Source organism: Vitis riparia, chromosome 13, assembly GCF_004353265.1.
Source record: "Vitis riparia cultivar Riparia Gloire de Montpellier isolate 1030 chromosome 13, EGFV_Vit.rip_1.0, whole genome shotgun sequence".
Lineage (NCBI taxonomy): Eukaryota > Viridiplantae > Streptophyta > Magnoliopsida > Vitales > Vitaceae > Vitis > Vitis riparia.
In genome coordinates this window covers 8,504,622-8,529,975 of record NC_048443.1, presented here as the reverse complement: position 1 = coordinate 8,529,975, position 25,354 = coordinate 8,504,622, and the positions used below count along the sequence as shown (strand labels likewise).

Sequence of the window (25,354 nt, the reverse complement as noted above, 5' to 3'; positions counted from 1 at the left end):
AAAATTATACCATAAAATCGAATTTTATCTTGGAGACGCTAATCTGATGATTCTTAAATGCAATTGTGGGATATTAACAACTCAGGGTAAAAAAAAAGAGTTGAAAAGAGAGAAAAAAAATTAATTCCACCTGTAATTCATGTCAAAAGCTTTCTCCTGGTTGAATTTCAAATAAATAAATAATAATAGAGTAAGCAAATTATAAGTAGTGAGATTTGTAGATTCATAAGTAGGAATTTGAAAAGAGGATTTTGTGCTTTGAGTGTTGAGAATGGGGAGTACCTGGTTGAATAGTGTCTGCTCTCATTAGTTTTGCACGGAGAAAACAGAGTGAGTTTAAATTGCATCAATAATCTCATATTGGCATAAAGGGGATGTGGGCTGTAGGGCAATCTTGTCCTCTGCCCTTTAAGCACTTTTTTTTTTTTTTTTTTTTTTTATAATAGGACATCTCATGATCTGAAGCCATCCAAGTGTTGCTGGCAGCCCTTCCTTTGGCAAAAACTGCTGGAGCTTTGGACAGCCATATAGATGAAGATACTCAAGAGAGATGAGGGTTTGGAGAGGCACGGAGGCTATAGATTCCAGATTCAGGAATCTTCCTATACTAAGGTAAGTGAGATGTGGGAAGAAGAAAGCGGCAGTCATCATTTGAAAATGAAACCACATTAGACTTTAAATTCGGGTGTTGTTCAATATTTCTGTTTTCAGAAGCATATTGTACAAGTACCAACCGACAATTATCATCTGCTAATGGTTAAGAGAGTGGTGGTAGTTAACAGACGGTTCCATCATTGATGCCACTCCTTGATCACGTGTGGTTACCATCATTGAGCAAGTGTAGTTTTACCCACCCCACCCATACCAACGATGGGGATCACAGCAGATTCATCGCTGAGCAGCAAATCAACAATCTTCTTTTTGTCATCATCTCTGCCATGAACTTATGGTTCATTAAACAAACATGTGGTGGGTGGTCTTTTCCCAGTAGAAGTCGTTGTCCATGCAACCTTTTCCAAACCCAATTGAGTTTTGCGAGTGGAAATATCTTCTACGCCTCTGGTGATATCCTTGATTCTTGGACCCCATGCTAACCTTAAAAGAAACATGACTTGGGGTGAAACGAGTACAGCAAGTAGGGATGAGACTCCATACCTTGCTTGTGGTGGTGGTGGTGGTGGCTGCGGCATGAGGTTGCAGTGCCAGCTTGCGTCGCAGCATTTCGGTATTGAAGTCGTCCAGTATGTCATCCAGGTCATAGGCCAAGTTCCGGAGATTAGAAACCCAGAGTTTGACAGAGGGACTCATTATCTGCTTCTCCTCGGCGTCGTTGAGCACATCATGAATGCTCAAAAGTTGAGTCTTCCATTGGCTGAGTTGAGAATGAATGTGGTGTTGGCGGCAAAGCCGAGGAAATCAGAGGAGGCCAACTTATCAAACAGCACTAGAAAGGCGGCAAAAAGAAGCAACTCTTCAACGACCTCCATGGGAAATGGGTGTGTTTGAAGGGAAAATGCAGATTGCAGAGAAGGAGGGATGAGAAGGAAGTTAAAGAAGAAACAGATGGGTGTGAAGCAGTTTGTGAAGATGACTTCCGATTCCGGTGCCAGCACATGAAGTTGTTGGGTCTTTGGTAATTAAGGTTTCAATTGAAAAAACTTAAGTTGCATTTAACAATATGAGCTTCAGTTTAAAGCTGAAATCATGATGGTGTTTATCTCAGCAGGATTAGATGCCATCCCTTGGTGAAGAAACACATTCTGAATTTTGATGATATTTTGTTTAGAAAAATATGGGCGGCACAAGCCCCTTAGCTTATTGTGCCACCGCCTACTCAGGAGTAACCCATTCAGTTACACACTACCTGCCCCTTATTTACCTCTTCTAGATCAATCAATAAAACAATCTTGCTGTAGAACCTAGGGAGTTATCCTCACTTGGAAATCACCAACATCAAAACAACATATCAAGGAACTCATAAGAAGTAGATGATATGAATAAGAGGTACAGGTTCTGGGATCAAGAAAAGCAGCTACAGTACTTCTAGTATGGGTTCCATACTTCCATAGCCTAATGTCAAATAAGCTGCTGAACATAATTTTTTTTAACCACCGCAAGAATAGATCTAGGTACCTGATACATTACTGTATGTTTTCTGAACTCACAGAGACCAGTTTGGATATAACCAGTTGGCTGACTCAAAGGAAATGCACAAAACATGAATATCAACCACAGCCAGCTCTTCCAAATGCGATTGTTTTGCTGAAACTCATCATGCTTTCTGCAACGAAAGTGATTTATAGTTATTGACAGCCAATGAGAAGGTGGTAAAATCCAAGTTTATAGTTATTGGCTATGGTACCTGCATTGGGAGATACAGTTTGAATTCTGGTGGGAGTTCCTCTTCTGAGTAAAGGCGGTCAGAGAAATAAATCCTTCTCAGCCGGCAATTTGCATGAACCTGAACTCGCAATGTCTCAACATAGTTGGTTCCATATGCTCTTCTGGTAAAATCAGCCAGATTCAACTGGATCGTATTCCATCCCTCATCCATCCTCAATGGCATAGTGCATATATATGGCTTCACTCGAGTCACAGCCTACAGCATAAAAAACCAAATTCATACTTGCATCATTTTTACCTATGTTGCTATATGCATAGTTTTAAAAGACACAAAAGTCGCCTACAGCTTAGGCACAAGGTGTAACAGAGACGTGCACCTGAGTGAAGTGAAATGCGACGTGGGATGCATATCAATTTTATAAAATGTAATTCAAAATCTAATCCAATTAATAAAAAATTTAAGATTCCAAACACTTAAAAGAAACATTTAATAAAAAAAGTAATAAAATTATATAAATTTCAATATAAAATTAAAATTTTCATGAATAGAAGTGTTTAAAAAGGAAGAGTAAAGTCGACAAAATGTGCCTCTACAATAAGGCGCATGTCTTGGCAAGCAAGGCACTTTAACTAGGAAGTGGTTGCACCTTGAGCCTAGGTATGCTTACAGCACTTCTTTTAAAACTACAGCTATATGATCTCCTTTTTTTTATAGACAACAAGAACATGCATTAAAAAGCGCCAAAAATGAGGGGGCGCGCCCTACGTATACAGGTTGTATACACAGAAACAAGCCAAACACACCTCAAACAAAGAAAGACCACACAAACAAACCAAGCAAAGTTAACCACAAAAAAGAGTATCTAGGAAAAACAAATCACCATGCCCAATTCATATTTCAGTATCCTTAAACTACTAAAGCAAGAACATTTGCCAACACATACTTTTTTTGCAGTAAAAATATACAACTATCATCTTACACCCTGCTTTCCCATTGTTCAAGAATGGCTATAATACCTCCACCAAAAATCTTAGCATTCACAGAATAATACTAGAATAAAGTTCTCTTGCAGTAAACATAAACAACATGTTGAAGACAAGCTCTTCACTCCCCTCCCTTTTTAGCACTAGAGAACCCATTTACCTACTCCATAGACCAAGACCACCTTCCCAAGAGTAGAACCCAAAGCCTTTCCCATGGGGAGCCATGAGATACCACTAAGCTATAGAGGCAAGTTCTATTCAACTGCTTGAATAGAGAAACTGAACTATTCTAGACCGTTCATAAAAATCATGAGCTGAATTCTTTATCATACTCCTGCATGTGTGTGTGTTTGTGCCCATAAAAAATAGGTATGTGTGAGTGTGGTTGGTGCAGGGGTATGCTAGACTGCCTGTGCATGTGTGTACAGGTTTTCTCACTTATCATTGTGGACAATCTCTAAGGGATTCACAAGCAAGAACAAAAGCTATCTGGTGACATCTCCAAGGGAAACAAAAGAGCAAGCACACACATATTTAAGTCTTTAACACCTTAAGTTTTCCATCTACTCACTTATCAGCCCATTGTGGATGCCAGCTGGAACAGAAACATGTCCTTCCAAACTCCACTAAAGCTTAAGATAAGCGTGCCATCTCAGTAAAACCAAAGGTCAAATGAGACATTTATTCAGTCCATAAAACTCTTGGTATGATGTTGAAGAAAAAATGTTATTGACAACATGGACAACCACTTGTTTTGAAGCATATGGAACTCAAGGGAGATCAGCTAATCTTAGATGGAAAAGGAAAATACATAGATTACAATTTTTATAGCATAACCAAACCAAACAATGGTACGGCTATTCATAAGATTTTATTAGAAACCAAACAAATAGGAGAACCTCAATTAAAGGCTATATGCATATCAGTTGATGGTGTTGGGAAACCATAGTATCCAGCCAAGATAATTGATCACATGTCTTCCTAGGATTCATTACTTAGAAATCGATCATTTGGTTCAAATAATTCATGCTGCCAATAATAGAATATTCCTTAAAGACTAAACTAATCTAATAAGATCCTGTCAAGTGAAAATTGTTGTCACAACAAGAAAATCAAGAGAAAATAGCACAGTATTAAAACAATTGGGCAGACTTACACACTTGAAAATTAGAAGCACGAAAACGTCGCCTGACATTCTTATCATCCAGCACTTGAATCTCAAACGTGAAATATTTCTTTAGATTCTTTACAATCATAACCAAGAACGGTAGCTTTATACCAAGTGTTGCAGCAGGGTCTGCTGGGCATGTAATGTATGTGGATTGGACATTTGACCCAACTATTTCAAGGACATTGGAGTGTATATCTTCATCTTGAGTTCGTTTTATCTGGCCATTGACAACTGCAAAAAATCCAGAAAAGGAGGCATTTTGCACATTTATTTTGACAAATTAAATGCTTGTGTCATCATCAGGTCAAATAAATTAAAGGCACAACACCAATAAAAGCAGAGCATCCGAAATGGATAAAATATGTTTTCCCTTTAATACATGGAAATTTGCTTCATGGGAAAAGGTTACCCAAGTGTAACCCACAAACCAAATCGAAGTTTGAGTTTGCAGAAGCTTAACATCAAGTCACACTTAGAGAATTGGGAACAGGTTTCATAATCTGAGTTATTTTAAGTGGTAATTATATGTTAACAAAAATATATTATTTTTATTTTTGTCTTTTTTTAAATTAAAAAAAAAATAAAAATTTGACAGGCAAAAATGAATTTATCAAGATGCACCTAATGAAAAAAAGGATACAAAGCAGGACACAGCAAGTATACAAGCTACAAAGGGTACCAAAAGGCTAAGAGGGAAACACAAACAACAAAAGCCCATGGCAACCATGATGGGGGAGCATCAATGAGGGGGGAGCACCCATGAGTAGGGGGGAGCACCCATGAATGTCATGATGAAGGTGGTGTGATAAAAATTCACAAAGCCCAGGGTACCAAAGGTCCATCATGGATGCCACATGATAAATACCACTTTAAGGGAACAAAAGGTAAGGTTAGTTAAAATTTACTTTAATGAAATGTTTTTGCAATTTAGAAGCTCTAGATGCATTAGGCAAGTTTTCATAAATACAACCTTTGGTCGCTTCGAATTGAAAATTATTTATCACTAAGTTGTCTAAAAGCTTTAGTTGTTGAATCCAGAAAAATAGGGCACTTCCTTCCTTTATTACCTAGCACAAAGCAACCTCCTTTCTTACTTAGCACCTAAGACCCAACTATGTTTATATTGGATTGAAACTTTTCAGTTCAAGGCACTGATGGGAAGCAAATATTTTTACCACCTCTTTGTCTCTGTGTGTGCATGTGCTTATCTACTTTTCATTACTTTACCTCTAGATGCCTCAACATATCTCTCTTCCCACAATTCTTTGGTTGTCAATAGAATCCTTACACATTTATATACCAGCATGTTCAAGGCCTAAATTATTGAACTAAACATCTTCACCCTATCTAGAATGCCTTCCACAATTAATAAAATAAAAAAATGAAAAATAAGGTGAGAAAACTATAATTCTTACATTCTTCTCTGACTTCAATCAAAATAACAACTGGATTTATAAAAATAATAATAAAAATAAAACAACTTATTGCCTACACAAAAGAAACTTGCAAAAATTTTCAAGCTCATTTCATGCAAAATAGATTTTTATCATTTCTTTTCCATGCATGATAAGTTTTCTAATAGGGACGAAAAGGGATAAAAAGCCAACAGGATGAGGAAATTCATCTGACAACTAACAATCAATTGGGAAAAATATTGAAAGAAAGAAAGTTCGTTAATGCAAAAGAGAGAGACAGAGAGAGAGAGAGAGAGAGGGAGGGAATTGGAATTCATTCGTTTATCATAGTAGCAAAAACACAGAAGAATTTCCAATTAACTCTTTTTGCACACAAATAATAGCAAAGTGCAAGAATTTTGAAGTGCCAAATATCTAAATTTCCAAAAATCTAACACGGACTCGAATTCCTAGAAATCCCTTCCCAATTCCTTTACTTTCCCCCAAATACCCCATTCTAATAGCGTGAATATGAACAGTATCACCGGTAAAGACAAGAAGAAACACTCACCTTCTTTATCCCAAATCTGCAAAGGCTTGCTCCTATAATACCCAAAAAAAAAAAATCGGGGAAAAAAAATCAGAGCTTTGAAAAGTAGCAGAACTTGAATTAAAAAAAAAAAAAAAAAGGGAAGAAACATACCCGAGGCTGTATAGAATTGATAGAAACCCTGACTGGAATGTGTTCTTAAACATTTTCGCTCAATTCATCTGCAATCAAACCTAACAATCAGAAAAATTCTTTGTTCTTTCTTTTCGTTGCAATGTTTTGTTGCTGAGAAACAACAGGAGGTGGAAAGGGCCTAGGGTTAGGGCTACCTGGATGCAGTGCAAGACGGCGTCGTTTCGGATGACGAAAGAGTTTAAACCACAATCTCTCGGTTTGAAAAATATATATGCTACGAATATAAATATTAACATACATAATTAAATACTTTAAATTCTTTAGTAAATCTTATCATTTTTAAGAATAATTTAAAATTCAAAGAATTGACTAATTAATTATGGATTAAATAAAATAATTCTGAATACGATCTTTGTAAAAAAAATTGACTTATTTATACCTTAAAAAAAATTATTTGTTTTTATATTAGTTTAAAATATAATAGTATTAACTATTATTAATTCATGAGAATACATATGGTGCAAAAAGTTATTGATTTATTGATGAATGAATATTTATTAATTTAGAGAGAATATTATATTTTTATTATATAATACTTTATCATATACGCCTTATAAAAAAATAGCTATGGTCAAAAGTTAGTAAATAAAAATATAAGAAATTTCAAAAAAAGAAAATATGATCATTAATTATAGAAGATAGAAAGATTCCTAAAAAGAAGAAATGTCTTTTAAAACTTAATGCCCTAGAAAAAAAGAAAAAGAGGAAGAGGTTTTAAGTATGTGATGATTCCGAGAAAGTATTGAATTGTGCAAAATAAAAACGGTTAAAAGTTACTTAATATTATATTATAAATTTTTATTTACTATTTTTGTATACTTCGTTAGTTATTAATTTATATTTATGTAAGTCCTTAAAGGATTTTTAGAAAACTTATTGTCATATACATTTAAGGAGGTTATTAATTTAGTACATTGATCCAAGATTTGATAAAAATATTTTATTATTTAAGCAAGATTGATTATTAGTTTATTAAATATTTATTTTCACTATTTATGATTAGTTTTTATTGATCATGATGCTATCGAGGTATTGGAAAGACTAAGAAAGCCTAGATACAAGACGCTTTTATTAAGGTGCTTCTTGAAAGAGATTTTGAAATTTTCAACCAAGATTTTCACATAACAAGGATTTTGATTAAAACACTTTTAGTTTGTAGCTATCAAGTGATTATCCACGAATTACTTTAGGTGATTCTCCAAGCTTTTAGAAGTGAATTTTAAAAAATTATCAAACACTTAATTTTTATAAAGAAATAATTCTATCTCTTTCAAAATAAAGACATTTTAGAGGGATGTTTTTCGAAGTTATAGTTGTGCCTAAGCGATAGGAAACAACACCTATGTAATAAAAATCAAAATCATTTAGTTTGGTATGCAAAATTCCTAGAATTGTATATTGGTTATGATATACCAAAACCAAGAATGACAACCCATTGGATTATGTTTGATCTAAAAAAACTAATAAGAAAAATGATTTTCACAGGTTTGATTTTACATTAAAAAATACAAGAGAAAACTAAATATAATTCAAATTAGTTAAAAGCCAGTATATTTTTAAATTATTTAATGTTTGTATAACAAATTTAAAATTAGTAAAAAGGGTTTAAATAACATATAAAAATATTAGGTTTTTACATCTATAATAAACGATATGATCAATAGAAAATATTTTTGTTGTGTTAGATGGCAAAGAGTGGAAACACCATTAGAAAAAACATGGATGCCATTTGGAGGACTCATGGATGGAGATGGAGTGACTCTTAGAATGGTTAGATGATGCAGTAGGGACCTACATCAGGGAGCATTGTGACATATCATGAGAGAATATGCCAAGAATCATAAAAATGCCTAAAAATTTTAAAGCAATATAGCAAGGTTTAGTGCAAGGTTCTCTGCCTTAGAGGCTAGTAGTCTTACCATCTTTCCAATGAACCACCTCTACATTCCACCCCATAAAGGAAACAAATGAGTTAGCACATAAAAAGAACACGGGGGACACCTTCCTATACAATGAAAAGTTGACTTGCATCTACAATATTTTTTTTCTTTTACATTAAATAAGTTTTGTAAGAGATGAACTACAATTACAAGACAAATATTTTGCTCTCTAAGGCCATCAACGTGAAGTCATGAAAGTGTAACTAAAGCAAAGTTATTGAGTAAGCATGATGACTCGTTGTCCATCATGTAAATATTGTACTCATGTTATAAAATTTTTGTAACATGAGTATAATCATACAAAACAAACTTGTACTATATATTTTGAAAAACATCGAATTGATTTTTTTGAAAAACATGAATATATTAAAAAAACTTTGGTTGTTAATAGAATGCCCGATCAACATAGAAGGACTTACAAAATGGTTAATCCCAAAGGTTCCTTATATGTTGCTAGGCGAAATCACAACCAATCTAATAGTATACTAGAAGCCAACAATTATCGACTAAATTTTCATATCATCATTAGCCTCACTAAGAGTAACAAAGGTCAACATTTTTTCTCTTATGGATGAGGGCCAGATAACTATAGTCAAATAAAAAAATAATTTCCATATTTAGTACTTCAAATTTATCTAAACATATTATTTATAACAAAAAGATATATATATTTTTCATAATCCCTTTACATGAGGCAATGATTGAGAAATTTCCTATGAATGAAATGAAAGATTTAAAGAATTCTTCAAACTATAATTCTAATAAATATTGTACTTTAAGTATACATTTTTTTTATTTAACCGCACAATAGTCTTATGAAAATTCAAATTAATTAATGTTTGCACATCTTATGAAAATTCAATTTGTATTTATATTAACAAATAGTAGTATAATGAGTTTCTAGAGTACAAGGAATAGACATAATCACTTGTACAACTATACTATAATAATCCATAATACATTGATGAATGGTCCATGATTAATGGAGAAAGAATTTAAAGAAAAACAAACAACAAACTGCCTAGTTTTGCTAATGTTGGCTGATCAGACGTGAATTACACTTCTTGGATGTGGGACGCCGGAGTTTATGGCAACCTACTTGCTTAGGCATTAGTTGAGGTTGAAACTCGATGACCTGAATCCTTCTCTTCTTTTTTACTGTTGGACAACAAATTTCAAGGGCCATGATCAGATTATAAGTTTCAAGTCTTTTCTTTAGAAAAAAAGAAAAAGAAAAAGAAAAAGAAAACAAATACCATTCTCGATATTTTTATACGATTCTTGGAGTTTCCTTTTCGTAGACTCAAATTTGGATTCCAAAGCAGCCATGGGCTTGTTTAGTATGGACTTGTCACCCTCTATTGCATGATTATTACTTTCGTTTTTCTCATCAGCCGCTTTCTGATTGAAGCTTCCTTTTTCATTTCCCTCAGCCGGGGTTGAATCTATGCATGCCTTCTGATCATCAGCCATGGGGTCGGAGCATGGTTTTGAATGTCCCTCAGGCTCGCTTAAGGGTTCTTCTGGCTTCAGAACTTCAATTAGTCTCTTCATCTCTTTGCCTCTACATCGTGTTTTATGCTTTTCTCTCCCACCACGAGAAGTTCCCGTGTCGTCTCGAACATCTACACCAGATTTATAACATACAGATTGTTTAGAAAATCGAATAATCTGTTTGTTTCAAAAATAGGGCCAATAAAAATTCGAAAAACAAATATCCTTACTTCCATTCTCATCAATTTCATCGAAGAACTTGATCATGTCGGTTTGTGAAACAATGCAGAGGAATAGATCAGTCAGTAAGACAGCGCCATACTTGTTTGGTAATGATCGAGAAAATAAAAATTTTAAAAAATGGGATACCTGAAAAAGAGCCAACGTTGTGGGATGATAAGGAGAGAAAGCCCCATCATCAAGTGGAGGGATAGAGAGGCAACTCTCTTTTTCTTCCCATGCGGAATCCAGGATTTCCATTTCGATCAGAGAAAGCAGCAGCTTGGGAACCAACAATCACACCTGAAGAAAGTAGAGTATGCAGACAACATGTTCTTGACTTCTTGATTAGATAAGATACGGTTTATAAGAAAGTTAATAGTTATAGAGTTTATTGATAATACGTTTTTAATTGCATATGTATATCTAATGTGTTGGGTTTGGACTCAAATTCTTTATTTATTTAGTTTTAGGAAAATCAATATTTTCAAAATTTAATATATTTATGATTTATAATAATAATAAAAAAAAAACCATGTTTTCTCAAAATCCCCTTATTTGAAAATCCCAAAGCAATGGATGTAGAAATTTCAGGTACTCCAAAGGAAGGGATGTAAAAATTTCCTATGAATACTTGACAGATTGAAAGGAAAACTGACAGATCTAAGTATATATATTTTTTTATTATTATTTAACTTTATAATAAATTAGGTAAAATAATTCATAATATCCAATTTCTATTACTTAAGTTGACTAAACTTTGTTTTCCTAAACAATTGCTTTAAATTTCTTTCTTTAAGAAATTTTAGCCTTATGTTTGTTTGACATCCACCCATTCAAATTATTTATTTAAACTTCTATTTAGATTAATATCGTACAAATGTTTATGTCAAAATTCTTTAAGGCTTGAAACCACACCAAAAACAAATATAGGTGTTTTGAGCATTTTAGTAAAGATGTTTGACAGGTTGTTTTTAAAACCAATTTTTAAAAATAAAAATATTAAACAGAATTAATTAGTGCGTGCATGAACTGTTGTATGTCTTCTGTTTTTATGCTTGGAGATAATTAGACAGAATTAATTAGTGCGTGCATGAATTGTTGTATGTCCTGGGTGCAAATGGTATCAGAGCCATTTTCTGCTTGAGAACCGAGTGGTGTTACGAGTTGGAACAGTAATTAATCGCAGATTTCGTCTTGACTTAGTTCGGGTTGAATTTCCTATGAACGGTTGGTCAGCCTGTGATAAGCGGTGTTTAAGGGCAGAAGGAGCGTAAGTCCCGTGTTGATCCGCTTGTGGTGGTCCCTGTTCAGGAAATTATCTGAATTGATTAAGGATAAAATTGTGATTATTTTCTGTGACAATGAGTAATATTATTAGGGAATTAAGTAGAAATAGTTCTTCCAGATCTCTTAGGTCCCATAATAGTTCTGCATCTGCATTAAATAATTCTGCATATGATTTAGAAAGATCTTCATATAAGATAATCAGCTTTACTACATCATCAGCTGCATCATTAGCTGCATCATCACCTGCTGCATCATCATCTGCATCATTCTATAGTCATCACATAAAACTTAATATTTCAAAATTAGATGAAGAAATGAGTCAAATAGAAAATCAACTAAAAATTATGTCAAACTTTGTTCCGAAAATTCCTCTTTTTAAAGAAGAGTCTGAGTCAATTAATTTCTCTCATGAAAAAACTCCTTTAAACATAAATATCATTAGGAAAAGATATATTAAGAGAAATCTTTTTGTTCCTGATGTAGAATTGATCAAAGCAAATTATTTTTCTCCTGAAAATACTGCAAAAAGAAATTATTTTCAACAACTACCTCCTCAAGTTAGAAATGCTTTAAGAAAACAATATGAAAAATATATGCAACAAGTTAGGATTACTATTCCTTTTTTCCTTTGGTTTTTCAAATATAGGAAACCCCTTAAAAGAATTGCAACATTAACTTCAAGAAAAGCAATAGAAAACTCTCCACATAATAAAAAACTGTTAGAAAAACAAAACTTAAATCAAGAAGAGTCAAGTAAAGAATCAAATGAAGAGTCAAGTGAAACAAAATTTAATCAAATTTTGTTTTCTTTTGCCCCGGGAGAGGTGGAGGAAGCAAAGATAGAAGAAAAAACAATAAAAGAAATTAATGAAATACAAAAATTAGAAAATAAAGAAAAAACAAAAACAATAAATGTAATATCTTCAAAAGTAGATAAGCAAATATTTTTTGATGTAGTAGATAAAATTCAAGATGAAGAAACACAAAGAAATTATTTAAAAAATTTGAAAAATTTAATTCTCAATGAAGACTCAAATAAAATTCAAATTAAACCTACACAATATTCAATGGATGAAATTTATAATAGATTCAAAAAGACTCAAAGGCCAATAACTATTAAAGACTTGGAAGAAGAAATAAAAGAAATAAAACTTCAAATAAATCAATTAAAATTAGAAAATGAACAAATAAAAATAGAAAATGAAATAATAAAACAAGAAAATGAACAAATTAGAAATGTAATACAATATAAACAAGATTTTGCTGAAACCTCTGATAATCAAGAACCAGGAATAATTATACATAATAAACAAACTCCTATAGAATCATTTATAAATACAATAACAAAAATAGATTTTCAAAGATGGTATACAAATATAAAACTCATAGTAGAAGATTTTGAAATGGAAATAGTAGCATTAATAGACTCAGGAGCAGATATGAATTGTATTCAAGAAGGATTAATTCTTGTTAAATATTATGAACAAACCGGACAAGAACTTTTTGCTGCAAATAAAGAAAAATTAGAAATAGAATTTAAACTTCAAAATGTTCATATATGTCAAGATAATTATTGCTTTAGAACTCAATTTATATAAGTACAAAATATGAATGAACCTTTAATCTTAGGAACTCCTTTTATTACATTACTTTACCCTTTTCAAGTAAATGATGAAGGTCTCAAAACTACAATATTAGGTAATACCATATTTTTCCCTTTTATATATCCCTTAACTAAAAAAGAAATACATCAAGTTTAAAGTGATTCAATAAATAAAAGAATAAATTTAATTCAAAGAAAACAAGCTCATATAAATTATCTATCTAAAGAAATTCAATATAAAAAGATAGAAGAACAACTTGTAGAAGAAAAGGTTCAAAAGAGAATAAAAGAGATTCAAGATCTTTTTCAAAAAGAAATTTGTTCTGATCTTCCAAAGGCTTTTTGGTCTAGAAAGAAACATGAGATAAGTCTGCCTTACGTTCAAAACTTTGATGAATCTAAAATTCCTACTAAGGCTAGACCTATTCAAATGAATGAAAAACTTTTAGAATATTGTAAACAAGAAATTGATTCATTATTAAAGAAGAAATTAATCAGACCCTCAAAATCTCCTTGGAGTTGTGCCGCTTTTTATGTACAGAATGCTGCTGAGATAGAAAGAGGAGCACCTAGATTAGTCATTAATTATAAACCTTTAAATAAAGTATTACAATGGATAAGATACCCTATTCCTAATAAGCAAGATTTACTCAAAAGACTACATAGTTCTGTAATATATTCAAAATTTGATATGAAATCTGGATTTTGGCAAGTTCAAATTAAAGATGAAGATAGATACAAAACTGCTTTTACTGTCCCTTTTGGTCATTATGAATGGAATGTCATGCCTTTTGGACTAAAAAATGCCCCTTCTGAATTTCAAAATATTATGAATGATATTTTCAATCCTCATTTTCAATTCATAATTGTATACATTGATGATGTTTTAGTATTTTCTGATTCATTAGAAAAACATTTTGTTCATCTAAAAAAGTTTTTCAATGTCATTAAAGCCAATGGAATGGCTTGTTCTGCTCCAAAAATGAAATTATTTCAAACAAAAATTAGATTTTTAGGACATGAAATTTTTCAAGGAAAAACAAAACCGATTCAAAGGTCAATAGAATTTGCTGACAAATTTCCTGATGAAATAAAAGATAAAAAAACAATTGCAAAGATTTCTAGGATGTTTAAATTATGTTTCTGATTACTTCAAAAATTTGAGAATCATTTGTGAACCCTTATACAAAAGACTTAGAAAAAATGCACCCGCATGGACTGAGCAGCATACTAGTTTGGTCAAAGAAATTAAACAAAGAGTCAAACGATTACCATGCATCAACATCCCTCATCCAAATGCATTGCTCATTGTAGAATCAGATGCATCTAATTTAGGTTATGGAGGCATACTAAAGCAAGAATATAACAATCAAGTGCATATAGTTAGATATCATTCACGGATCTGGTTGGGCGCTCAAATAAATTATTCGACTGTCAAAAAAGAAGTTTTATCAATAGTTTTATGTATTTCAAAATTTCAAAGTGATTTGATAAATAAAAAATTTCTTTTGAAAATTGATTGCAAAGTTGCAAAAGATATTTTACAAAAAGATGTTAAAAATTTGGTTTCAAAACAAATTTTTGCAAGATGGCAAGCTTTACTTTCAAATTTTGATTTTGAAATCGAATTTATCAAAGGAGAGTTGAATTCCCTTCCTGACTTCCTTACTCGGGAGTTTTTGCAGGGTAAGGATCCTTCTCCATCCTAATGGGTACTCCCGTTAGGCCTCAAATTCCTTCTTCATCCAAGAAAACAAAAGCTTCATATGCCATGATTTCAAACTTTTCAAATGTTCGTCCTACTTTTCCTTTACAAACTTCAAATTCCTTTCAAGTTTTGAGTCCAGAGTTTCCTCCTCTTCAACCTTCAAAAAGTTTTATTCAAGCTTCTAAATCAACCCCTAAAACCACTGTTGTTCAAAGACAATCCATCCCCAACACTATTTCAACATTACCTTCTCATTCTCAGTCTCCTTCTCCTTCATTTTCTTTTAGTCAATATGTCAAAAAACCCAAAACCTTAGAAATTGCTTTCATAGAGCTAGAGTTCAATTTTGAAGAGATTCCTAAAATTCTTCCTTACATATTTCCTCAAGGAGTCAACTTCAATTCTAATGATCCTTTGAAAACCCGTCAATTCTATGAGTTCATCTTGGTCGACACCGATTCAGTTGAAATTACTCATAACACTGACAAAAACAATCCTCAGAGGATTGCTTTTTCCAAATGTCAAATTCTCAGAGTCATGACCATTGCTGATTGGAATCAAAAACCCTTCACTTGCAAGGCCTTTAGTCAACCTTTTCATCCCATGAGCTACAACTACATAGATTATATGGATGCTTGGTATAATATGTTTTATCTACAGAGCTACCAGCATTCTTGGTTCATCCAATTTTCAAGAAATTGCAATACCCAATTTCCTGCTTGGTTTAAAAAATGGTGGACTTTCTTTGGTCTACTAGATTCCTTATTTCCTCTTGAAATTCAAGAAAAATTCAACTTCTACAAGAGCAAGACTTCATATCAGGCTATCACTCAGCCCAGACTCCTGACTTTCTGTTCGAGATTAAGGATTCCATGGATTCTCTCATGGAATATTATCAAAAAGCAAGAGCAACCTCTTCCATTTCCATTATCTCTTTCGAGAGAGTTCAGCATCAAATGGTGGGACAAATTCAATCATGATTTTGTATGTCAACAGAAGGTTTTGCAATTAATTTCAACAAGGCCAGGATCATCAAATTCAAAAGATTCAACCAGTTCTTCTCAAGGACCGACTCAAGAAGAATTCTTAACTCCGAAAAGCAAATGTCAAGCCTCATTAGCAGCCGCTACTGATTTAGAGCAATATCGTCAAGGACTCATTCAAACCCTCAAACAGTTTGGAGATCAAGAAAATGAAGAAACTGAAGATGCAGTCTTATCAGATGATTCATACGTAGACCCTGAGTTTATCATTTACGGAGGACCTATGGGTCAATCCAGATAAAAGATTTCAAGAATCTTTTGTACATCTGTATCTTTGTAAATTCTGCTCCCTTATGTTTATCCAGTAAAAAAAAAAAAAAAAAAAAGAAAAAAAAAAAGAAAAGAAAAGTATGTAAAGTCTGCAGATGTAAAAAGAATGCAGATAAAAAAAAAAAAAAAAGTGAATAGTGTTTTGTGAATAGTGAAATTCGTCTTTTACTATGACTCAAAAGTAAAAAGGTGACTCATCACCCATGTGAAGAAATAGAAAAGAACCTTACCTCCTGCAATCTCCATACACGTGGAAGAAATCAAAGGCACAATGCCTTCCTGAAGCTCAAAGCCTCTGCTATAAATAGAGATTGAAGGCTCCTTCCTGAGGAAGAGTAAAAAGAGTTACAAGAGTTAGAAGAGTTCGGAAAGGGAAAAAAGAGTTTGCAAGAGTTTAGGAAAGAGTTCTGCAAGAGTTCAAAAGAAAAAATATTAGAGAGTTCAAAAATTCTGAGAGTTCAAAAATTTCTCTTGTAATTTTCTTTTTGAGTTCGAGTCATCCCTCTGCTGTCAACAACCTGTAGTCATCAACTCTCTGTAAATCAAGGTATATTTCAATAAACAAAATTTTCAGATTCAAATATTTCTGTTACGATGCTTAAATTTCTGCGATAAATTAGACAGTATTAGACATTAAATATTTCTGTTTTTATACTTGGAGATAATTAGACAGAATTAATTAGTGCGTGCATGAACTGTTGTATGTCTTCTGTTTTTATGCTTGGAGATAATTAAGTCTTATTAAAAATAAAAATAATTTTTAATTAATAATAAATTAAAAATAAACAGTATTTAGTAAAATAATAATACTATTATAATAAAATTAATAATTTTACTTTATAAATATATATACAAAATAGTATTTTAGTATATAGCAAAAAATATTAACATTTTCTTAAAAAAAATTTGTTACAAATGAGTAACTATTTAAAAACAATAATTATAAATAATATTTTATTTAAAATGAATAGCAAATGAAGTTTAACTTTTTTAACATATTAATGAACCAAGTTTTTCATTTTATGCATATATTTAATACTCAATTACGAACATAATATTTTAGTTGCAAGTCCAATCTTTTGAATTCCAAATTATTTTTAAAAAAATAAAAAATTTAAATTATTCATTAAGTCTTACTTAATTTATTATTTATTAAACTAGTGAGAAAATTAAAAAATAGAGTTGTATGTATATGAGAAAAAGTAAACTCATAATACATAATTTTTAGTCTATTATTTTTTATAGTGATTATCTTTTATTCAATATTTCTTTTTATTGATTTAAATGTTTTTGTTAGTATTTTTCAAAATTTTATTATAGTGATAAAAATTTATTGTTTTTAGTCTACTATAATAAAAAAAAATTGTTTTATTTTGAAAAATTGTTATATTATGATTGATGTTTATTTATTAGTCCTTTTTTTTTGTAAATATTTTTCAAAATTTTCTTTTAATCATAAAAATGATTATTTTAGTATTTTTTTTATCAATATAAATATTTATATATTCTTTTTGATGAAAAGTTCTTGGTTTATTATAGTATTTCCTTTTCGTAATTAAATTGTATGTCCTTTTTATAATTTACTAATATTAAAAGTATTTTTGTACTTATGCAACACATTGTGAAAAACACTCTTATAATCACTTTTTTAGATTCTCACAAAAGTGTTTTATAGAAGCATGGCATCAAAGAAAAAAAAACACTTTCAATAAAATACTATGAAAATAAACTCCAAATTCAACAAGATTTAATATGTTGGATTTATTAATGAATCTAATAATTTTTAAAAATAAGTTAAAACTCAAAGAGTAATTCAATTAATACAAAAAAAAAAAATTATAGATAAAAATTAGTCTAAAACAACTCTATTGTTTGTTTTCTTCATAGATTCATTAAACAATACTTAATGCATTGGATTCACTAACGAGTATAGAAATTTTAAAATAATTTGAAACTAAAATAATAAACTCATTAATACTATAAATTTATAGATAAAAATTGGTTTACAATGACTTTATTATTTCTTTTTTACACATACTTATATTTTTAAAAAATTTTCTCACTAGGAAAATGAACTTCAAATCAACCAAGGCTATGTATTGAATTTATTAATGGGTTTAAAATTTTACAAAAGTAATTTAGAACCCAAAAAATAGCTAATTTTTTAAAGCAAAACAATGATTGCATATATGTTTAGTTTCCTAAAAGAAAAGCTTTTCTAATTAAAAGTAAATAAGAAGACAAATGTTTTCGTAGCAAAAAAAAAAAAAAAAAAAAAAAACTATATTCTTACATAATGTTTCTCTTCTATATACAATCATTATTTTCTATTTTTTTTCACTAGACAAATAAACTTCAAGTTGAGCAAAACTTAATGTGTTGTATTCATTAACAATTCTAGTCATTTTTAAAAATAATTTAAAACTCAAATAATAAACCCATTAATACACAAAATTTCTGGATAAAAATTGGTTTATAATAACTTTATTATTTATTTTCTTCACATAATTATATTTTTATAATTTTTTTTACTAGGAAAATGAACTTCAAATCAACCAAGACTTTCTATTGAATTTATTAATAGGTTCAACAATTTTTAGAAAGGATTTAAAACTCAAAAAATAGATCTAATCACTCAAAAAAAAAAAAAAAAGATAACAAATCAAGTAAGATACAATTAATAATGTTTAATTATTTAATGAATTTTTTATTTTTTAAGAATAATTTGGAATTCAAAAAACCAATCAAGGGAGTTGTTAAATTAAAACATTATAGAATATTATTTTCATAATTGAGCACTAAATGTATGCATATAATAAAAAAAAACTTAGCTCATTTACATGTTAAAAAAGCTAAACTTTATTCATCATTCATTTAAAAAAAATATTATTAAAAGAAATATTATTTTTAAGTTATTATTCATTTTAAAAAAAATAGGAAGATGTTAATATCCTAATATTTTTAACATATACTGAAAGAGTGTATTTTTTTTTTTTATAAAATATATAATTTATAATTTTATTATAGTATTATTATTCATGTTTTATTTAAAACTATTTGCTTTAAATTTATTTTTAATTATAAAATTATTTTCATTTTTAATAAGGCTTGAATTAATATTATATAATAAAATTTATAATATTTTCAAAAAATCAATTTAAAAACAACTTATCCAAACAAGTTTATTGTCTTTTATTTTTAAAAATTGTTTTTAAAAACAACTTGTCAAATGCGCTTACTTCTATAAAATAAAAAAAAAAAAACTATTATTTATTCCTTAACTTTAAAACAGTTTTTAAAAACAAGCATCTAAAAACATGCCTGAACCACCTTATATTTTAATATTTTCAATGAAAATTTTTTACTAAAAAAATGAATCATTTTTTTAAAGTTGTTTTTGTGTATTTTTTGTGGCAATAATAACACTCTATATCGTTCTAAAAGTATGATTATGAACAATCGTTTCTCTTATAATAATACCTCCCTCATGATTTATGTAATACCTAAGAGTCAAGTTAGCCTAAAAATATAATTTTTGGCTCATATGCTTAAATTTTAGGCCCCATGAGTTTAAAGCCCTATAGGTTTAATTTTGGACTGTAAGCCAACAACAACAACAACAACAACAACAACAACAACAACAATAATAATATAAAAACCTTAAAACATGTTCTAAATACACTTTAAGACGTTGTAGAGAATAAAGGCCAAAGAAAAGTTGAGATTTCAAATCTAAGGTGAAAAGAAGATGTTATTTTTTTCTCTTTTTGTGAAAAGTTTCAAGGTATAAGGGCTTTGTTTCAAAAAAATTTCCTTCTCCTTAACATACAATTATTATTTTGGTTTCACGAAGAAAAAGAAATTGTTAGGAAGTGTACCAAATTCCTAATTAATATAGATTCTTTTTTTTTTGTAAAGAATATTATATAGAATAGTTTTAGGTTGATATATTATTGTAATATTAGACTTCTTTATAAAATAAGGAAAGTTGTTGGAAATATCTCTATAAATATTCTAGGTCACGAGGAAGAAAAAGTTAGGAGATAGAGATGGATCTGTAATGACTATACGAGGTGGATAGAGATGTGAGGAAAAACGGGAGGTACCCAATGGAGTGAGATGGCTCGTGGTAGGGTAAAGATAAGAAGAGTGGGGAAACATGGGATGTTTCGATAATCCAATAGTTGTATCTGGTTATGTCCTCTGTAATGTTCTGGTTCTATCCTCTGTAATATTTTCTATCATATAGTAGAATGATTCTCTCTCACCTATGGATGTAGGCATAGTTGGTCAAACCACGTTAAAACCTCGTGTACCATTTGTGTTGATTATTTTATCTTCTTGTTCTTAATTAATGATATTTGCATGAAAGCTTCCATCGTCATAACAAACTGGTATCAGAGCTTGGGTTGAAGATTTCTGGAAGAATAAAAGATCACAAAGTATACAAGATGAAAACAAAAGGAATTTTTAGTTGAAAGTGGAGTCGATTGTTCTCTCATGGTAATATGATACAAAAGTTTGTGTCATGGAGAGTTTGAAGATTGACTTCATGGAATGTGACCATTGACTTCATGGAATTTGAAGATTAACTTCATGGAATTTGGTCCAAGGTGGAGATTGTTAGGAAGTGTCACAAATTCCTAATTAGTATAGATTTTTTTTTTTTTTGTAAAGAATATTATATAGAATATTTATAGGTTGATATATTATTGTAATATTAGACTTCCTTATAGAATAAGGAAGGTTGTTGAAAATGATTATCTCTCATCCATGGACGTAGGCATGGTTGGTCGAACCCCGTTAAAACCTTGTGTACCATATGTGTTATTGTTTTATCTTTGTGTTCTTTATTAACAATGTTTGCATGAAAGCTTCCGCCGTCGTAACAAATTGGTATAAGAGCTTGGGTTGAAGATTTCTAGAATAATAAAATTATCACAAAGCACACAAGATGAAGACAAAGGAATTTTTAGTGAAGATGGAGTCGATTGCTCTTTCGTAGTGATATGATACAAAAAAGTTTGGTTCATGGGGAGTTTGAAGATTGACTTCATGGAATTTAGTCCAAGGTGGAGATTGTTAAGAAGTGTCCCAAATTCCTAATTCGTATATATTCCTTTTTTGTAAAGAATATTATATAGAATATTTTTTTGGTTAATATATTATTGTAATATTAGACTTCCTTATAGAACAAGGAAGATTGTTGGAAATACCTCTATAATATTCTTTACAAAAAAGAAATCCATACGAATTAGGAATTTGGGACACTTCCTAACAATCTTCACCTTGGACCAAATTCCATGAAGTCAATCTGCAATCTCAACCATGGACGTAGGCATGGTTGGCCAAACCACGTTAAAACCTTGTGTATTATTTGTTTTGATTATTTTATCTTTGTATTCTTGATTAACGATGTTTGCATGAAAGCTTCTAACAAAAATAATTAATAGAAAAGTATGTGAATAAATAAATTGATATTTAGGCGAATCTAAAATTCATAAATCTTAAACTTAGAGTTAATTTGATGAGGATTTGAGAAAAAAATAATAATAATAACCCTAAGATAAAAGCTTAGATATGATGGGAATATCCTATAGATTAATACATTCCATAAACAAATACTACAAACAAAGACGATTGTAGTGGTAAGATCAAGAATCCATATAACCGCTACAATCATTTCATATGTAAAGCATTTGGAAGAGAAAACCCAGGAGGCGATTGTCATGACCAAAATCGAATGATGAAAAGAGAAAACCAAGGATGCAATCGTCATGACCAAAATTGAAGAAAACTAGTTAATATGACACACCATGATCATTTCATGTGTGGAACCCAAAGGCTTAACATGAGTGACTTCACCAAATATGTGTAAATACTAATGGTTCCTTAAGCGTAGAGTTGCAATTGTAGTTTTAAAAACCTAGTGAGTCGAGCGTCGAATCTCAAAGAAGTGACCTTGGAATGCAAGTGAGGTGGAAATATTCAAAGAATGAAAGTTGGATGTAGATGACAATTCTTTTTTAAATCTTGCTTTGGGAAAGAAAGTTGTTGAAAAGTAGTTATAGGGACAAAAACAAGAATTACTTAAAAACTTTATAAGTACTTGTAACACACCGTTGAGGAAGGAGGGATCCTTAGGGTCCCTTCCTTACCATGGAATGATCCTTGTTATCAATATATTTCATTTTTACAAATTTTTTCACTTGGCAAATTAATAAAATCCAAATTAAGCAAACTTAATACATCAGGTTCATTAATGGGATACTTCAACTAGAAGCATTGCCAAAAACACTTTACTTTTTTGTATGGGCAAAGTTATTGAATAAGCATGATGATCAGCTTTCAATCGTGTAGATATTGTACTTATATTATAAATTTTTTGTAACATGAGTATGATCAATCAAAACAAACTTCTACTATATATATTATTTTTGTAAAAATATCAAATTGATTTTTTTGAAAAACATGCGTATGTTAAAAAATTTTGGTTGTAAATGGAATGCCCAATCATCATAGTGGGACTTACAAAAATGGTTAGTCCCATATGTTTCGTACATGTTGGTAGACAGAATCATAACCAATCTAATAGTATAATAGAAGTTAGAAACTATCCTATTGATTGGATTTTCAGATCATCGTTATCCTCACTAAGAGTAACAAATGTCAACATTTTTTCCCTTGTGGACTCGAGCCAAATAACCAAAATGTACAAGAAGGCAAAACTGTAGTCAAATAAAAAATAATTTCCAATTTTAGTACTTTAACTTTATCTAAACATATCATTTATAACAAAAAAAAAACATATATTTTTTTTCATAATTCCTTTACATAAGGCACAATATAGACATTTCCTATGGATCACATAAGAGATTTAAAGAATCCTGCAAACTATAATTCTGATAAATATTATACTTTTAAGCATGCAATTTTTTTATATTTAACTCCACAATAGTCTTATGAAAATTCAAATTAATTGACGTCTGCACAACCTATGGAAATTCAATTTGTATTTATATTAACAAATAGCAGTATAATGAGTTTCCAGAGTACATGGAATAGACATAATCACTTGTACAACTATACTATAATAATCCATAATCCATAATCCATTGATGAATGGTCCATGATTAATGGAGAAAGAATTTGAAGAAAAACAAATAACAAACTGTCTAGTTTTGCTAATGTTGGCAGATCAGAAGACGTGAATTACACTTCTTGGATGTGGGACGCCGAACTTTATGGCAAACTACTTCTTTAAGCCTTGGTTGAGGTTGAAAGTCGATCACTTGAATCCTTCTCTACTTTTTTGCTGTTGGACAACAAATTTCAGGGCCCATGATCAGATTATAAGTTTCTAACTCTTTTCTTTAGAAAAAAAAATGTTGTTCTCTATATTTTTATACGATTATTGGAGTTTCCTCTTTGTATATTCAAATTTGGATTCCATTTGCATGTCAGCCATGGACTTGTTTACTAGGGAATTGCCATTTCTTTCATGATTAATTTCGTTTTTCTCATCATCGGCTTTCTGATTGAAGCTTCATTTTTTATCTCTCTCGGCCGGGGTTGAATCTCTGCATGCCTTGTGATCATCAGCTATAGGGACAGAGCATGGTTTTGAATGTCCCTCAAGCTCGCTTGAGTTGAGGGTTCTTCTTGTAACGACCCGTTCTCAACCGTGTAGATATTGTCCGCTTTGGACCTAAAGGGGCCATCACGGCTTTAAAATGCATCTACTTGGTTAAGAGGAGCCTCTACATATATAGTGCTAAGAACTTTCTCCCCTATCCAATGTGGGACATCATAAACACCCTCTCATGCAGACACAACGTCCTCGTTGTGTCCCACAGGATTGCGCGGTCAAACAGACAAACACCCCTTACGGAGCCAAACAAACCCTCACACCGGGGTCGAGGATCGGCTTTGATACCATTTGTAAAATATTTACATAATCACATAGATTAATCATACATGATTAAAGGATACTAACAATAGGAAATCACTATAAAGAACATACCAGTTTGAGCCATGATAAAAAATTGTGATTGATTATTGCAACCAAGTCTTCCTCTCTATGATCTTGATAACAGCTATGGTGGCTCTATAGGAAAACGGAAAAACCCTTTTTATCTAGATTAGAGAGGGGACTTAGCATAACTCAAATTGGATTCTCATTGGGTCATCCCATAATGGGCTTCAATGAGACCCATAGCCTACAATTGCCACTCAACTAAGCTTCTACTCAAAAGATGCAAAACCAAATCCAAAATGTGATCACTAGTTAATTGGGCTCATTATATAATAGACTATCCATTAACCCATTTTTGCAAATACAAATTATTCAATTAATGTTAGCCCATATAAAAATTTTTTCCAACATTCTCCCACTTGGGCTACATTAATTGTTTTTGAGGATTCATTAAATTCATTTTGAAAATAAGATTCTCGGGTTAAGTACAGAAAAGTTTATTTTGTGTGGCCACACCTTTTTTTTTTTAAAGAAATGATAGTCTATAAGTATCATCTTGTTAAACTTATCTAGTCCAACATGGTCTTAATATTGGACTATAATGGTCTATATGTTAATCTCAACAAACATAATGCCCCTTATAGTCATGAATATTTATAACCATATCGACATGGATCGTAAACCCAGTAGTGTAGTAAGAAATCAATGCCAACATGTGATCATCATCTATATGCATTGTTTCTTATCAGTCCTCATTACAATTTACTAGCAAAATGAAATTGTAATTGCAATTTCTCAACAAAATGAAATTGCTGCAATTTCTCAACAAAATGAAATTGCTGTAATTTCTAAACAATATGAAATTGCTTGACTTTTTCAAGTCATATGTCACCAAAAGTGCACCACAAGATCTCAAAATAGTGGTATTTGTGACATCCAATAGTATACAACTGTAATTCTTAAGGTTCAATATCTCAATATGCCATGTTGTATGTAATTCAATTACGACATGCTATAATATAATACTTAATTATGATGATCATAATAAAAAGATTTTAATTTTGCAAGTCGCATAACAATAATGATCAATGTTTACATAAAACAATAATTGAAATAAGGGAAATCGCAAAATCTCCCACTAAACCAAAGAATCAAAAGACTTAATGACACCCATA

The 25,354-nt window shown here is 30.8% G+C and overlaps 1 protein-coding gene across 2 annotated transcripts; it reads right to left on the bottom strand.

The window, feature by feature from the left end:
* Positions 1-1,944: 1,944 nt before the first annotated feature.
* LOC117927435 (cilia- and flagella-associated protein 20) lies at positions 1,945-6,802 on the bottom strand. 2 transcript variants are annotated; one of them, XM_034846915.1, is made up of 6 exons: positions 6,772-6,802; positions 6,596-6,663; positions 6,464-6,495; positions 4,488-4,729; positions 2,363-2,599; positions 1,945-2,281 (listed from the first exon to the last, which is right to left on the bottom strand). In XM_034846915.1, the coding sequence occupies exons 2-6, from the start codon at positions 6,646-6,648 to the stop codon at positions 2,273-2,275; spliced, it is 573 nt and encodes a 190-aa protein (XP_034702806.1). In that variant the 5' UTR covers positions 6,649-6,663; positions 6,772-6,802; the 3' UTR covers positions 1,945-2,272. The 2 variants fall into 2 exon arrangements, with proteins under 2 accessions (XP_034702806.1, XP_034702805.1); XM_034846914.1 differs by lacking the exon at positions 6,772-6,802 and having other exon boundaries at positions 6,596-6,744.
* Positions 6,803-25,354: the final 18,552 nt, after the last annotated feature.